Source organism: Canis lupus, chromosome 15 (assembly GCF_048164855.1).
Source record: "Canis lupus baileyi chromosome 15, mCanLup2.hap1, whole genome shotgun sequence".
Lineage (NCBI taxonomy): Eukaryota > Metazoa > Chordata > Mammalia > Carnivora > Canidae > Canis > Canis lupus.
Genome location: NC_132852.1, coordinates 35,780,045 through 35,798,016, shown reverse-complemented (window position 1 = coordinate 35,798,016; position 17,972 = coordinate 35,780,045). Strand labels below are relative to the sequence as shown.

Here is a 17,972-nt window from a genome sequence, read left to right as displayed (position 1 = left end):
GCTAAGTGGAGAGAGGAAAATAGGCCATCTAGATTCAATGTTAGCAACCTGATGGGAGAAGCTGTGGCTAAACATAATTCCACCACCTGTGATCTTGATTTTAGGCCAAATACTATTACTCCCATGTAACAACAAAAATCAAAATCTAAATGCTCCTGGGGTTCAGTTAAGATGGTGGAATAGTAGGAGGATCCTATGTTTGCCTCATCTCTGGAACAAAGCTAGTTAAAATGTTAGATCATTCCAAACACCCAAGAAATCAATCTGAGGACTGACAGAACAAACTGCAGAACTTGGAGGGAGAGAAGAAGTCACATCATGGAGGGTAGGAGGTATGGAGACATGATTTGAGGGAGAAAAGAACCACAAGTGCTACAGAGGAAAGGGAGCTCTGACCATGGAGAGAAGGGAGAGAGGAGAGAGGGAAGGGGAGAGGGAAAGAGAGAAGTGCACAGGGGATCACATAAGAAAAACTCTCCCCCAAAATCATTGACTGGGAAACAAGAGAGGCTGATTATCTTAAGTGTTTACAACCAGCAGAGCTCAAAGACTGGTGTTTTATTAGTTCCATGCTGTAATTTGTATGGAGTCCAGTGGGTGCTGCCGTGCTCCTGTGGAGAAGGAGGGTAGATGCCAGGAGCTAATGATGCAATCTGAAGATCCCCAGGGATGCACTGGGAGAGACGTTCCCCTTTCTTGGAACGCATCTAGGAGAGGTGACTTTCCCTGTCAGAGACAAAAGAGCTGGTGGGCACCATTGTGCTCCTCATCACCCTTTATGCATGGGGGACAGAGACATCTGCTGAGGGTGGCTAACCTGGACTTGGTTGGGCTTTTTGCTGTGTGTTACTCTAAACTCCAAACTCCTGTGCATTGGTGCAACTGCCCCTTTGGACAAAGTGGTACAAGCCTCAGCCTGGCAAGACCCTCACCCCGAAGATCAGCATGGGTCTTTACCACAATGGGTTCTTAAAGTTTGGAGTTTTGAAACTCATCCAGTGTGTCTGAAATAGAACATAGGTGCACTGCATGGCCTGGCAGGCAGACTACCCAGACACAGACAGGGAGAAGGCAGGGATCTGAGGGATGCCTCTGACACACAAGAGGAGACTGTTTGCTCTTCTATGAGGGCTTCCTGGACAGCAGTGGACATGAACTCACCTCTTTAGGGACAAGGGGTAGGGCTGGTCCACTTTTCTCCCATACTCATCAGCACAGACTGACTTCAGTGAACAGCACCGTTCCATCAACAATAGAGGCTTAAGCTGATTACAAACCACTCCTGCTTATGTTCTGCAAGTGCTTCTTAACTAGGGCAAGTGTGCCTGAGAGCAGCAGGTCCCTACCCCAGAAGACCAGCAAAAACCTCCTTATGCACCAAGTCTACTGACCATAGTGCTGCAAAGCTTCAGCTCAAGTGGAAATAGCATCAGGCTTCTTTTAACAGGCATACCAGAGCACAGCTAGTTAAAATTCACCACACTCTGGACAAGGTTCAAACTCCCCCACTGCAGACAAGGAGAAACTTCCTGAAGCATCAGGCCAGGAAGAGTATATGACCTCTTCTTAGCAAAGCCATTACTCCCAGGAGCAAGAAACATAACAGGCTTTCCTAACACAGAGAAGAAGACAGAGACCTAGACAAAATACCAAGATGGAGGAATTCATCCCCCAAAAAAAGAAGAAAAGGTCATGGCCAGGGATCTAATCAAAACAGAGATAAGTAAAATGCTTGGCCCAGAATTTAAAGCAAATCACAAGGATACAAGCTGGGCTTGAGAAAAGCATAGAAGACATCAGGCAGTACCTTCCACAGAGATAAAAGAACTAAACACTAGTCAGGCCAAAATAAAAAAATGCTGTAACATAAATGCAAAACTGACTGGATGTAATGACCACAAGGATGGAAGAAACAGAAGAATGAATAAGTGAATAGAATAATGAAAAATAATGAAGCTAGAATAATGGAAAATAATAAAGCTGAAAAGAAGAGGAAAAGAAAAATATTGGATCATGAATGTAAGACTTGGGGAACTCAGTGACTTCAATAATATAATAACTGATATCATGCAAGTACCCAAAGAAGAGAGGGGAAACAGAAGGTTTATTTAAGGACACAGCTGAAAACTTCCCTAATCTCGGGAAATAAATAGATATCCAAATCCATGAGATACAAAGAACTCCATCAAAATCAACAAAAGCAGGCAAACATCAAGACATATTACAGTAAAATTTGTAAAATACAGACATAGGGGGAAAAAATCCTAAAGGCAGCAAAGAAATCCCCAACTTACAAGAGAAGACCAGTAAAGATAGCAGCAGAGGTCTCCACAGAAACTTGGCAAACCAGAAGACAGTGACATGATATGTTCAACATGATGAATGGGGAGAATGTGCAGCAAAAATACTTTATCAAGCAAGGCTATCATTCAGAATAGGAGAGACAAAGAATTTCCCAGACAACCAAAAACTAAAGGAGTTCATGACCATGAAACCAGCCCTACAAGAAATATTGAAGGAGACTTTTGAGTGGGAAGAAAAGACCAAAAGTGACTAAGACTAGAAAGGAACAGACAAAATCTCCAGACACAATGACTTAACAGGTAATAATACAATAGCGTTAAATTCACATCCATCAATAATCACTCTTAATGTAAATAGAATAAATGCTTGAATCACAAGACTTGGAGTGTCAGAATGGATTAAAAAAACCAAGACTCGTTGATATATTGCCTACAGGATACTCATGATAGACCTAAAGAAACCTGCAGATTGAAAGTGAGGGGGTGGAGAAAAAAGCAGGAAGGGAAAAAGTCCTTAATCTACAAGGGAAAACAGATCAAGTTCACAGCAGATCTGTCCACAGATACTTGACAGGCCAGAAGTGAATGGCAGGCTATATCCAATGTGCCAAATGGGAAAAATATACAGCCAAGAATACTTTATCCAGCAAGACCAACATTCAGAATAGGAGAGATAAAAAGTTTCCCAAACACAAAAACTAAAGGAGTTCATGACCACTAAACTAGCCCTGCAAGAAATATTAAGGGGATATTCTTTGAGACGGAAAAAAAGACCAAAAGCTGTAAAGACTAGAAAGGAGTAGGCAAATTAGATTTCAATTTATATTAAATAAAGTAGTTGGACACTATGTGAACTCAAAATTTAATTGAGTTAATATATTTCATTAATATGTGGGAAAATATTATTTTAAAAAACTTACAAAATAGTATATCTAAAACAAAAATGGGACGCCTGGGTGGCTTAGCAGTTGAGCATCTGCCTTTGGCTCAGGGCATGATCCTGGAGTTATGGGATGGAGTCCCATATTGGGTTTCCTGCATGGAACCTGCTTCTCCCTCTGCCTGTGTCTCTGCCTCTCTCTCTCTCTGTATCTCTCAGGAATAAATAAAATTTAAAAAAATCTTATAAAACAAGAGTATATTAATATATATGCATGTGTACAATTAAAACAGGACATGTATACATATGATTTATCTCCTGGTAATAAAATTATGTGTGGGGTCGCCTGGGGGCTCATTTGATTAAGTTTCTGACTTCAGCTCAGGTCATGATCCTAGAGTCTTGGGATTGAGCCCTGCATCAGGCTCCCTGCTCAGTGAGAAGTTGGCTTCTCCCTCTACCTCTCACCCCACTGGTGTTCTCTCTCACTCTCTCTCTCAAATAAATAAATAAAATCTTTAAAAAAAACTGTGTTTTTTCTTTATTATTTTTTGTCTATTCTTTACTGTTATTGATTTTTTAAATTATTTAAAGATCCAAATATTTCCTTTTTAAAAATTATTTCCGTTTATGACCAAAATCATGACATTGTGACACTTGTTAAGATACTTTATGCAAAAATATCAGTGATAATGGACAAATCTGATTTTTTAACTTGCTACTCATATGACTTTGCTCAAAGTGATTACATAAACAAGAATTCCATAACTAAATGGATATTCCTATGAATAAATCTCATTTTCGGAATACAGAACTTCCACTAGAGAACTCAAGCAATTATACAGCCAGCATAAACTAATCTCATAAAAGAGAATATTTAACGATAAGGGTCTAATAAACAAAATAGCTTGTTTTAAAACGGAAATCAATTCAAGGAAAAGAATTCACCACATTACAGAGTGGATTCAGAAATATCTATAGCTAGTTGTAATCCAATAGTTATACTGTAGTAGAACCCTTGCATACATACATATACATCATTGCTAGAATTCTATACTGATTTGGAAATCAATACCATAAATATTGGTCCCTGTATATCAATGTAAAAGCAATTAACAACGTTTTTTTTATATCCTGCTATCCTAAGATACATATTGTGAACAGAATGAAATATCTGTATTGCAAACAAGGCAAGTTTCTTTTTCATATTCCCTTTGAACTTAAACACAGGACAAAGATATGATGCAATTTATCAATAGTACCTACCAAGGCTTTATCCATAACGACTTGTATTTTCAAAACTCTTTTCAATAGCACATCTGAATTTTTCTGTGAAACAGAGAACATGCATTAAATAAAACATTTTTAAAATTCTTATATTGTTTGTAATTATCATGAACATTACCTACATATATATGCACATAATTACATACATACATACACAAAGAGAGGTATAGATACATAGAAAACCAGATAGATATAGATTCATCAAGATATAATTAGAAAATAAGAGAATACCCACTGAATAAATAAGTAGATTCAAAATACAAATTTTAGGAAGAAATCAAAAGATTTTACCTATATTCCTGATAATTAGAATCCTCAAAAAATTACTGGAGGGAGAACCCATGTTTCCTTCCTCTGAAAACCTCTTCCCCAACCTTGAAGTTAAATGAACTTCCACTGACTGTCCTCCAAATGTTGCCTCTATATTCTCATTATTTTAATTATCTGTATTAACTTGTGGCTTATATTCAATAGAATGCATCCATTTTAAGAATACAGCTATAAGAATTGGTACTAATGTAAATACCCATGTAACAATTTCCAGAAGTAAGATAGAGAAAATTTCCATTTTGCTCTGCCAAGTCAATCATCCACATGGCTGAAGGCAACCAATTGACCTGTTTTCTCTTACCATAGGTTAGAATAATCTATTCCAGAATTTCATATAACTGGAATCATATAGTGTGTACTCTTTTGTTTCTGACTTTTTTCCCTCAGCATTCACTCATGTTGTTGTGATTATTAATTCATTAGTTTTTACTGCTAAGTAGTGTGTCATTTTAGAAATATACCATTTTATAAATATACCATTGACCTGTCGATGCTGTGAAAGATGGAATAAAATGGTGTCACTTATGTAAAATGTGTTTTAAAACATAACTGGGAGGACATAAAGGAGGTAGGCCTTATGCACATCCTCACTGGGTAGAACCATGAACTTTTGAACTGGGCCCAAACTTAAATATTCCTAGGGCCCTGCACAAACTTATCTGCAACTTGCTAATAGTAACAAATTTTTACTTAGTGACAGCCTTAAGAACCAATTATGTTTAGCCTAGTTTACGTTTCTGCTAACAATCAAAATCTTTGTAAACATATGCAGGCAGATTATAAAGACATAATAAATAAATATTATGACATGAATAAATCTATGAATATCCATGTACAGATCATTGTAAAGTTATATTCATTGTTCTTGGTAAATATTTAAAAATGGAATACTTGAGTCATATGGTAACTGTGGGTGTGTAAAGTAATACAAAAGTACCAGATTGCTTTCTAAGATAGTTTGATTATTCTAGGGTCTTTGCATCTCCTCATGAATTTGAGAACCAATATGTGTGAAAATGTTTTCTGGAATTATCAAAATTGGGATTATACTGAATCTACAGATTAACTGAGGGGAAATGAACATTTTAACAATGTCAATATCTTTATTCCTTGTGACCTTGCTCTTATAGCAAAGGGACACTCTTACAGTCCTGATTGTTTGACAGAATTTCTTTTTAATCTATACACACAGAGTTAGGTCACTAAAAACATAAGGTTATTTTTTTCCTTTAAACAATGTATGCCATTTTTTTTAATTTTATTTATTTATCCCTGAGAGATACAGAGAGAGAGAGAGACACAGACAGAGACACAGGCAGAGGGAGAAGCAGGCTCCATTCAGGGAGCCTGATGCAGGACTCGATCCCCGGACTCCAGGATCACGCCCTGAGCCAAACGCAGAGAGAGACTCAACCGCTGAGCTACCCAGGTGTCCCTGTATGCCATTTATTATTATTCTTTTTCCTATTTAGCATCCAGAAACTCTAGTAAAATGCTGACTGGCAATAGTGAGGGCAGACAGGCTTGAGTTATTCCTAATCTTAGGGTCTGTTTTAGTCAGTGCAGGTTGTAACAACGTATACCACAGAATAGCTGGCTTAAACAGCAAACCCTCATTTCTCACAGCTCTAGAGGCTGGGAAGTTCAAGATCAAGGCCTGAGCAGATGCCCTTGGGTAAGAGCACTCTTCCTAGTTTGCAAATGGCTGCCTTCCTCTCACAGGACAAAGCAGAGAGAGAGAAATCCATATCTCTTCCTTTTTTTTTTTTTTTTTTTTAAATAAGAGCATTAATCCCATCCTTAGGGCTCTACACTCACAAATGATCTAATTTAACCCTAATTATTTTTCAAAGGCTTCCTGATGCCATCTTCCTGAGGGTTGGAGTTTTAACTCAACTCTCAGGGGAATTTGGGGAACACAGCATGCAGTCCATAACAGGTAAAACATTCAGTCACTTACATTTATTAGGTTAGCTGTAGATACTCACAGATGTTCTTAATTAGATCAAAGAAGTTTTCTATTCTTAGTTTTTATCATGAATGGGTATTGAATTTTGACAAATGAAATTTCTAGAACAACTGATTAGATCTTATGGCTTTCTACATAACTATGTTAAATTGTTTTATTTAATTCCTCTTTTTTTTGTACTAATTTAGTAATAATGTCTCAAAATCCCATAGTCAGAATTCTTGAAAGAATATTTTTATACTATAATGGCAACTGGACTGGGTAAAAAAAGAGTTGGGATATCGTATACCCCCTAAAGAAGCCATTCTCAACATCCTCTCCATAGATATTCCTGTCTTATAAGCACTTCATTTTGGCAAAGGCTAAAAAGCCAATCTTGAGTTTTTCCATATTTGTAGTTGATTTTCTTTGATGCCAAAAATCCTATAGAATATTTATAAAGTCCAGCATATTAACAACATTATATATATCTGGGTGTTGCCAGTTTCTATCATAGTTTCTTGAGAAATTTTTCAAATTTAGGACTCTTTTTTCCAACGTTTTATTCTTTAATAACCTAGAATACTTTGGGTGCTAGTTTATTCATGAATGACAATATTATCTAGAATTTCTATTATCGTCTTTCACACTCCATTAGTCAGGATTCCTCAGAAAAACAGAACACTTATTATAATTTGTTATAATTAGATTTATATAAGGAATTGGCTCACATAATTATAGAGGCTGGCAAGTTCAAAATCTACAAAGTGGGCCTGTAGGCTATAAATCTACAAAGTGGGCCTGTAGGCTATAAATCAGGCTGAGGTACATTTCCAGACTGAAGGCAGCTGGCTAGAAGATTCTGTGGGAGGGTCCATCCATTTGTCCTATTCAGGACATCAACTGATTGGATAAGGTCCATCCACATATGGAGGACATTTCTCCTTTATTCAAAGTCCACTGATTTAGATGTTAATCTTATTCAGAAACACCCACAAAATTTGACCAACTGTCTGAGCAATATGTCCCAGCCAAGTTGACACATAAAATTCACCACCACACATTCTTAGGTTTTTTTCTATCATCATTTTATATAATTGCTTTCTAGACTCCTAAACCTGACTATAATATCACGTATTGGGGTTTATCGTAGTGTCTATTATTCATTAGCTACTTATCAATGGCTTTCAATTTTAAAATAGCTTTATTTTTCTCTTACATTTATTTCCTGAGCTCTTCCAAGGATCTTTTAAACAGATTATATAAATGTAGACCATTAGACTACTATAGAATGTATATCTCAGGGCTCACATTATCTAGGTTTGAGTTTTATTTCTATATCTTAACAAAGAATTTTCCAGAATAGTAATTTAAACTCTAAATCTCTGTTTCCTGATCTGAAAAGGGGGACAGCCATACTAACTTTTAGAATTGTTCAAAAAATTGGAAAGACAGAATATATGTAAAGCTCTCAGAACAGTATGTGGCACCTATGAAGCAGTACATGAATATAAAATAGTTTTTTCATTCACTTTGGATTTTGTGTTTTTCTATATTTATATTTCATATACTTCATTTATTCTTTTCTAAATATTATTATTTTAGAATATGTAGGTCTTTCAAGTCAAATCATTCTTAAACAAAGGGTAGAGATTAATGATTTTTATTATACTTTTGCTTTATTATAAGAAATAACCAATTATCTAAGGATGTTTGCTCCCTTCTCCAAGAGAACAGATATCAATGAGACACCTGTCCAGATTCAACTGTATTGAGGTAGGGATGCACACACCCTTCTCCCCTTACTCTTGACTAAATTCAAAGAATCTAATTGAGGACTCTTATGGGCCCCAAATCAGAGCTAGGAAGGGAATTAACCAGGAGAGTTTCATCCACTTTGATATTTTCCTGAGCAAGACATAAACCTGTTAAGCCACTGACAGTTGGAATTGCTTGCTTCAAAATCTTCTGGGATTTGACTTAATAGCAATTCTCATGAAAATACGGGATGAGGACAGAAGCTTACACAGCTCTTCCATCTTTTCATGTGATTGAAATTTCATGATATTTGGCAACTATTATTTGTGAATTTGGTTGTGATTGCTTTTGGGCTACTATCTTCAATCAGGAGGAGATCAGAGTCTCTCTTTTTCTGTTTAATTGTTGTTTGTTTTACTTTGAGGGAAGAATATTTCACATTAGGAGGAAAGAAAATTTTTAAATTTCAATAAAATATCTCAGTTATGTAGTTCTGGCTTCATACAGAATTACAGATCAGAAATTACTTTGCCTCAGTTTAAGTAATTGTGGTATTGCCTTTCAACTTCCAGTATTGCTGCTGGGAAATTTCATGCTATTCTGCATCCTGACCATATATAGGAAACCAGATTTTTTTTAAAATATCAGTTCAGGGATGCCTGGGTGGCCCAGTGGTTGAGTGTCTGCCTTTGGCTCAGATTGTGATCCCAGGGTCCTGGGATCAAGTTCCACATCAAGCTCCCTGAGTGGAGCCTGCTTCTCCCTCTGCCTATGTCTCTGCCTCTCTTTCTGTGTGTCTCTCATGAATAAATAAAATCTTTAAAATAAATAATTAAAATATCAGTTCAGAAACTCACTTTAAACAATTCTGATAAGTTTTCATTTTTTTGAAGATTGATTGATTGATTGATTGATTTGGGGGAGGAGAGAAAGCAGGAGCAAGTGGGAGAAACAGAGGGAGAGGGAGAAGCAAACTCCCTGATGAGTAGGTAGCCAGATGTGGGGCTTGATCCCAGGGCCTCAAAATCATGACCTGAGCAGAAGGCAGACACTTAGATGACTGAGCCATCCAGGTGCCCCTCTGAGAATTTTTCTTGGATTATTTTGTGATTTATTAATTTCAATTTCCTGTTTATTCATACTGGGAACTCCTGTTGTATTACCCATCTCTTATTTTAATTTAAATATCTTATCTCTTGATTTTCCTTGTCATTTGTCTTTGTATTTTACTTTTTGTGTGATTTCTGGAATTTTATCTTGTGAACTTCCTATGGAGTTTTCTTTCTTTTTTCATTTTTATTATCATACTTTTAAATCCCTAAGAACTATCACTTATCTGCTAAGTGTTTTATTTTTTAAATAGCACTCCATTCCTAAATTTATGGATGAAATATTTTGTCTAACTCCTCTAAGGATATTGCCATTTTATTTTCTTCACCCTCTGTATTTTTTGGTACCTCAAACTTTAAAAACTTGATCTTTTCATGTCTCTATCTTCCATGTTAAATTGTTTCAGCATATGTCTAGTACCCCTTCATATTAGCAGTTGAGCTCTCAGCAGCTTATTCCAATATCTTGATGACCACATATGGAATTTTTGGGTATTGTCTTTGGAGAAAGCAATGTGTCTTGGTTGGGAAAATGCTGTCAACATAAATAGTTTTGATTCTTTTGGCTGGTTTAATTCCTTTCTGACGAGTCTTCCAATACACTTCTCAGAATGTATAAGCCTGGTTCAAATATCCAGTGTGCCAATTGGAAATTAAACACACTAGTTTCAGTATGGTATTCCTCTACGGGGAAATACAATAGGATATCTGTGACTGCTGTCCCCATTTCATAGACTCCCCAAAGAAAGCAGTCTTCAATTATCTCTCAGTCTACAAATAATTCATTAGGAAAGGAAACCAGGATGGCTAAATACTTACACATCTTATTTTCAACCAATTATCTTAAGTCCCTTTAAAATTATTTCTTAAGGTAACTGTACATGCAATTCCAGAAACATTTGAATAGTAATGTAGTATGTGTCACATTTCCCATAGCCTATTCCAATTCCTATTTCAGGATTTCTATTCCTTTAGTGCCTGGGATTTTTGATCACATCTCTTTAAAGAATGAAGAGGTAGACAGTGGTGGACAGCAAAGCAAAGTTTATTGAGTGATAGTACAAGGCTCCCAAAGAGGGAGGGGACCCAAGAGGTATGCCATTTTGGTGTTCAAATCAAGGGACTTTTATAAGGTCTTCTGCACAACTATTTTAAGCAAGTAGAGTGTGGGCCCTCTGCAGATTGGTTGCTAAGGCATGCTAATCAGGGTTTCAATCATGTACCTGTCTACCTATCAGGTTAATGTTTAAATTCTGATGGTCCTTTTTGGACTGACATCTGGGGACTTATGTCTTAACTGTTTCAGCTCACAACAAAATGTCAATAGTTGCATCTGAGGATGTTTTGCAAAAGTCACTTTTACAGAAGTTGCAAAATGGGATGCTATTGTGGTCTTTCTAAGCTGTAAAACAGGATAGTAGTCCAGTTTTGTCTTAGCTGGCCTGGCTCCCTGTCTTCTTGGTGGGGACCCTGGCCCTGACTACCTAATTGTCCAACTAATTCCTAACATTATCAGTTTAAGATTCATCTTTTTGGGGGCTAAATCAGCTATCTGCTATTTGATACCCATTATTATTTCTTCTGTTCTGTATGTGTTTATATGTTTATGCCACTTCAAAAATCCCTTTCATTTAGTGGGTTTCTTAAAAGGGATAAGAGGGATAAGTGCATGTGTTTAACATGTTTTTAATAGATAAGCTCTTTACAGTATTTTATCTGGTTTCTGTTCTACTTTTCAACTCTTTGTGTTTACTTTTATGAATATAAAAATATGCCTAAAATATGTTTTTATGTTATTCTTTCTGTTCCCTTTTAAAATCTGATATATAATCTCTTCATTCATGCTCATAAAAGCACTAGTCATGTGATAATATGCTTAACTAAACCTATAGATCTAAGCCTATCAAATATAGGATGAAAAGCAACTTTCGAACTATTTCATGAAAGATAGAAAATTCACAAACATATATCAATATTGACTTATCTCCATTCCTGCAATGATATATTTGGTTTTGTCTTTGGTTCTGACATTTTTGTTTCTATTTTAATTCATTACAACATTTTGTTTTGTACCCAAACTTTCCATAATGACTTCATTAGCTTGATCCACTACATTAGAAAATATGGTATGGTAAGCAAATAATAATAGTAATAATGATTTTTATTTATCACTTTTTAAATTTTTCTATATACTATGCTAAGTAATTTCCATTTATAAAGTTAATCTTTAAATAACTGTATGAGTCATGTATTATTTTTATTACTGCTTTTTCACAAGTAAGAGAATTTATACACAGAAAAGTTATATTACTCATCCAAGTTCTTAAAGCTAAAATGGACAGACTTGTAATTCAAACCAAGGCAACTAGGATGGTATGTTACCCCTATCCTGTCTGATCTCTCTCATTGCTAATTCACTGGAGGAGGATGGCTTCAAGTACAGTGTTACTTGAATTTTCTGTCCATCCCTTCAGGTTCTTCCTCTGCCACAGAATATTCATGGAATCCTTCAAGTTTTTCAATTTACTTATGTGATAGTGCTCTGTTTCAGTGGTGAAAATTGTCTTCATTTGTATCCAGTGTTGTACTGCAATATGCAAATGGTTTAAAGAAATGGCATAAAGTTTGTAGTCATCTCTATATCTTTTATTATTTTTATGAGTTTTTGTAAGGGCAGCTTTATTAACCTGTATATGTACCAATATCTTTGACAAAATAAACACAAGCAAATTAAAGCAACAGAAATGGAATTCATCATAAATTCAGTTCAAGTATCATTCATTACTATTTTACTTTGCTTCTCTTTAAAATGATATCCAACTGTGATGAGAATATGTGGACAGAGATTCATTCATTTTAGCCACTGATGATGAAAAACAAAGCTGTTCAAACATTTCCAAGGAGAAAGTTAAAATATATATTTTTTTGAGAGATACATTATGTGTATATATATTCTTTGAGATATATATATTCTTTTGAGATATATATGTAAATATATATATATTAATTTTTTAAAAGCCTCAAATAATTCATGAATGTATCTTCATATACTCATATATATATTTTTTTGAGATATATTTGTATATATCTCAGTCTTTGGAAATATGCCCACCCTAGATGTAAGTGTTTATAATCAAAGTGTGATTGTTTAGAACTGTGCTACATTCATGAAGTACATTTCTTGATTAAAGTAAAAATATAAAAATGGAAAGGGGCACCTGGGTGGCTCAGTCAGTTAAGCATCCAACTCTTGATTTGGGCTCAGGTCATGATCTTAGGATCCTAGGATCAGCCCCACATCAGGCTCCATGCTCAGTGGGGCACCTGCTGAGGATTCTCTTTCCCTCTCTCTCTCTGCCCCTCCTCCTGCTTGTGCACACTTTCTCCCTTTCTCTCTCAAATAAATAAATCTTTAAATATATATATATATATATATAAATATACACACACACAAATAATGACATAATTATATAACATATACATTTTAAGTCTATATATAAGTTTATTTTAAATTTTATATAAATTTTAAATTTTATATAGATTTATATATATAAATGGAAATAACCTATATACATTTCATAATTATATAACCCATGTACATGATAGATAGATAGATGGATAGATAGATATCACAAAAGGGTATACATCAAATGGTTGTAGTGGATTCCACAACCTCATTTACCTCTAGAAAATGGTATATGGTCCATTCTTATTTTCTTACATATGTATATGTTTATTTTAATAGATGTTAAGCAATATACTTAATTTAAAATAATAAATGTAACAATTTAATTATAAGTAAAAATATGTATTATTCTTTTAATAGAAAAAAGAAAATTTCAAAGAGGAGTATATAGCTATATCATTATATAAATCAGTATACTTATAAATTTCTATTTATAACTAGAGATACTAAAAGAATCAGAATACTTCACTACTCTAAGAGCACTATCTCTAGACAATGAGATTTAGACAATTTCCTGCCTCTTTTCTACTTTTACATTTTCTAGCAAAATTTTCTATTAAAAAAAATATTGGTGGAGAAAATTTCATACAAACTAATAATCAAAAACTTTGTGTAATATTATATTAATAGAATGTTAATTCAAAAACAGTACAAATATGTATATATGCATCAATATACTCACAATTAGAAAAATGTAAGAATTTTGGTTTTTTAATTTTGTGCATTTATAGCTATTACATTTTCTAGATATATGACTAAACGTAAAAATATATTTAAAATTAATATCTTACAACAGAAGATATTAATTACCAGTGTATTTGCTTTCCAAATGTAATAATTCCAATGTGAATAAACTTATCAAAGATAACACAAGCAAAGATCACATATAAGTGGTTACTTACTTCTGATTTCACAAGAATCCTGTAGGGTTGATCTACCAGTTGAGTCGTAGTATAATTTTCTTGTACAGGGGAAAAATCAATTTTATTATTCTTTATTTGATAAAGCATATGCTCATATGCAGCTGCAGATTCCAATGGCTCAATGCCATAACTGACATTCTGCAACAGCAATAATCCCCTAGATATTTAAACACATAAGAAAGAAATAAAAACATAATTAATCTAGATTACCTACTGAGAAATGTAAATCAACATTATATAAAAACATTTAAAAAAACAGGCTTTTTTTTTTTTTAAGATTTTATTTACTCATGAGAGACTGAGAGAGAGAGAGAGAGAGAGAGAGAGAGGCAGAGACACAGACAGAGGGAGAAGCAGGCTCCATGCAGGGAGCCCGATGTGGAATCGATCCCAGGACTCCAGGACCACACCCTGGGCCAAAGGCAGGCACTAAACCACTGAGCCACCCAGGGATCCCCTATAAAAACATTTTGTAGGAATTTAACAGTGGCCTTTGTGGTCTAATATCTAAGAATTATCTCTTCTTACTTGGCTAAACTTTCAAACACAATTTTATAGCTTCTTCTCTCTATTATGACATTTAGAAGTCATTGTGGTGCTAGTGCCAAGAAATGTGAATATTGTTCCTGCTAGCAAAAACTCTTTCTGTGTAAGTTTTATGACTACCAGCCTGATAAAGAGAATAGGAAAAATGATAAGAAGAGGAGGAGGAAAGTATATGAGAAGAAACAAAATCAAAGTCTCTATTTTCCTTGTCTTCACTCTAACCTTGAAGACATTTCCAAAAATTATAGGGCCACACAAGATTTTCAATCATTTATATCTCTAGAATATGCCATTACCTGAGTCCAGAACAAGTGCTAAGTGTCACAACTGATTTTGGAACCTCTGCAGCATATCCTTGATAAAGGCAATGGCCCTAAAAAGAATATATGAAGATACATTCATGAATTATTTGAGGCTTTTAAAAAAGTTTTTAAGATATTTAAATTCCAGTTAGCTAAACACATGTATAGTATAATATTAGCTTCAGGTGCACAACGCAGTGATGCAACACTTCCATACAACACCGGGTACTCATCACAACAAGTGCATGAATGATTTTTAAATAGTTTCTGGTTTATCTTTACTTCCTAGATATCATCAAACATTCGCATTTAGCCATTACCATAAAATTATCCACCAGATATTCCATTATCTGCAATCTCTTCCTCTTAAACCTTTTTTTCTAATAGTCATGACTCCTATCCTTTGCCAAATAATTCTTGCTTTAATTCTAATTTTTTGACAAATAACTTTATCTGCATCTTTTCTCTCTTAGCCACATTTCTTAAATGTGTAGTTTATAACTGCTAACTTGATGTAATTCACAGCATTACTTTAGCTTCATATGTGAACATGTCACTTTTTTTTTTAAGTTACCCAAAAGTATCTTAATCAATATTTCTTCATTTCTTTCTCTTTAGTATCTTACCATGTTCATTACCCTTAGTTTGAGCTTTCCTTCTTATGGACTTCCACAGCATTAATCTTCCCAGATTCTCCCCTAATACTCTCTTTCAGTGAATATTCACTTCTCTTCCCTTAAAAGTCTAGTGACATCTACAGTCAGTCCTGTTCCTTTGTTAATGCTATGCTAATAAAAACTATAGTATCATCACATTCTTTATGAATTTGTTTCTATGTCATTATTATATGTTATTAGCTGTCATGCATATTATTTCCATTAGTTCCAGATAAGAACTTCCCTCAGTGAGAAGGGAGTAGCAAAAATAGAGGAGAGGCACACTGACATCCAGTGGCCTTTGTACAGCCAGAAGAAATGCTCTCCATCACATTGATGCTTCATCATCTGATCCTACCTATCAGTACAAGATGGCCCAGGTAAGTACCTCTTACCACCACAGGCTGCAATAGCAGAAGTCGAGTAGAGTCAGAAGAACAACGCTCAATGGAATAATATAAAAAGCTATAAAAAAGCTAAATTGTCATTGGAACAACACACCACACTAAATCTAAACTTAAACTGGGTTGACTGCCTTCAAAAACAGATTTAAACATCAAAGATTCAAGCGAAAATCACTCACTATACCAAGAACCAAAAAACTCACAACAAAAATAAGAAAAGACAACTGATGACAGTATTGAGATGAGCCACATGTTAGAACTATCAGACAAACATTTTAAAGCAGCCATGGAAAACTGCTTCAGTGAGATTACAAATTATCTTGAAACAAATGACAGAATAGAAACACTAGCAAAAAATCTACTTGGGACAAAGAGAGTCATTACCTAATCATAAAAGCATCAATCCATTCAGAAGACATGGCAATCCTAAATGTACTAGGCATCAAAAAACAGAGCTTCACAATACATGAAGCAAACACTGATACAACTGAAAGAGAAAGACAACAAAAAAGCAATAATAAATGATGAACTCAGTATCCATCATTCAGTTATTGGTAGTACTAGGCAGGAAATCGATAAAAATACAGAACTGAATAACATTAATCAATATGATCTATATTACATTTATGGAAGACTCCACCCCAACAGCAGAGTACACATATTTTTCAATTATCCAAGAGCATTCATTTACACATACAATATAGTGGATTGTGAAGCAAGCCTTCACAAATTTAAAATAATTGAAATCATACAGGATATATTTTCTAACCATAATGATATCAAAGTAGAAATCAGCAGACAAGAAAAACAGGAAAAATCTCCAAACATTTGGAAATTGAACAACACACTTTTTAAAACCCCATGGATAAGCAAGAAGCCTCAAAGGAAATTTTAAAATATATATAACTGTGTTAAAATGAATATACAGCATATTGTTGTAGGCTGAAGCTCAGGCAGTGCTGAGCAGGAAATTTTAGTACTAAAATTCTTACTGTAGCAAAGAGAAAAGGTCACAAATTGATAATACGCTTTTCTCTCAACAAACTAAAACAAGAAACTCAAGGAAAGGAATAAGGAAGAAAATAATAAACATAAAGCTAAATGCTATGACACTGAAAATAAGGTAATAGTATGGAAAAAGCAAGAAAAAGCTGATTCTTTGATAAATTCAATAAACTGAAAAATCTCTAGTATGATTAACACAGTTAAGAAGAGAGAAGAGAGCAGTCTTTTCATGTCAGAAACAAAACATTCCTGTAATCATTAAAGGATACTAAAGGCCATGACAAAATTACACTACTAAATTCCACACCTAAGATAGAATGGATCAATTCCTTAAAAACCACAAATAACAAACAATACATATGAAACAGATAAATAAGATATTCCTATAACTATTAAATAAACTGAGTCGGTAATTTAAAATTTCATACACATACATACACACACACAAATCCCCAGGACTAGTGACAACAATAAAGAATTTTACCAAACAACTTAAAAATTACTATGTTCTTTATACAACATCTTCCAGAAAGTAAAACGGGAAATAAGACTTCCAAATTTATTTTGAGGCAGATATCATTCTACTACAAAAATTAGACAAAATCTGGACAAAAAAAAACCACAGATCAATACTTCTCATGAACTTTGATTTTTAAAAAAAATCCTCAAGATATTATTAGCAATCAAACCAGTCATGGGTAAAAAGAATTATCCATCAGAGCCAAGTTGCAGCTTGCACAAGGTTTTTTTAGGTTTATACCAAAACATTTTCTTTCAATCACTACAAATGCTATTGCATTTTAATTTCAGTTTCCACATGTTGTTAGCTGGAAATGCAGTGTATTTGTTGTGTTGATCACATATCCTAAAACCTTGCAGAAGTTACATATTTTATGGTGTTTTTTTAGATGGATCCTTGAGATTTTTTACATAGATGTGTCTTGTACAAATATGGGGCATTTTTCTTTTTTCCTTTTCAATCTGTATACTTTTTATCTCTCTGCTTTGCCTTTCTGTGTTTGCTACAACTTCTAGTGCTGTACTGAAGTGTGTTC

At 34.4% G+C, this 17,972-nt stretch overlaps 1 protein-coding gene across 4 annotated transcripts in view; it reads right to left on the bottom strand.

The window, feature by feature from the left end:
- The window catches only part of LOC140604881 (A disintegrin and metallopeptidase domain 3-like), a 101,971-nt gene that overhangs the window by 71,612 nt on the left and 12,387 nt on the right, over positions 1 to 17,972 (bottom strand). For all 4 annotated transcript variants that reach the window (XM_072776550.1, XM_072776549.1, XM_072776547.1 and 1 more), the window contains 3 exons: positions 14,847 to 14,923; positions 13,984 to 14,161; positions 4,450 to 4,512 (listed from right to left, as the gene is read on the bottom strand). In XM_072776550.1, coding sequence (XP_072632651.1) covers positions 4,450 to 4,512; positions 13,984 to 14,161; positions 14,847 to 14,923 — 318 coding nt within the window. The remainder of the gene's footprint in view (positions 1 to 4,449; positions 4,513 to 13,983; positions 14,162 to 14,846; positions 14,924 to 17,972) is intronic.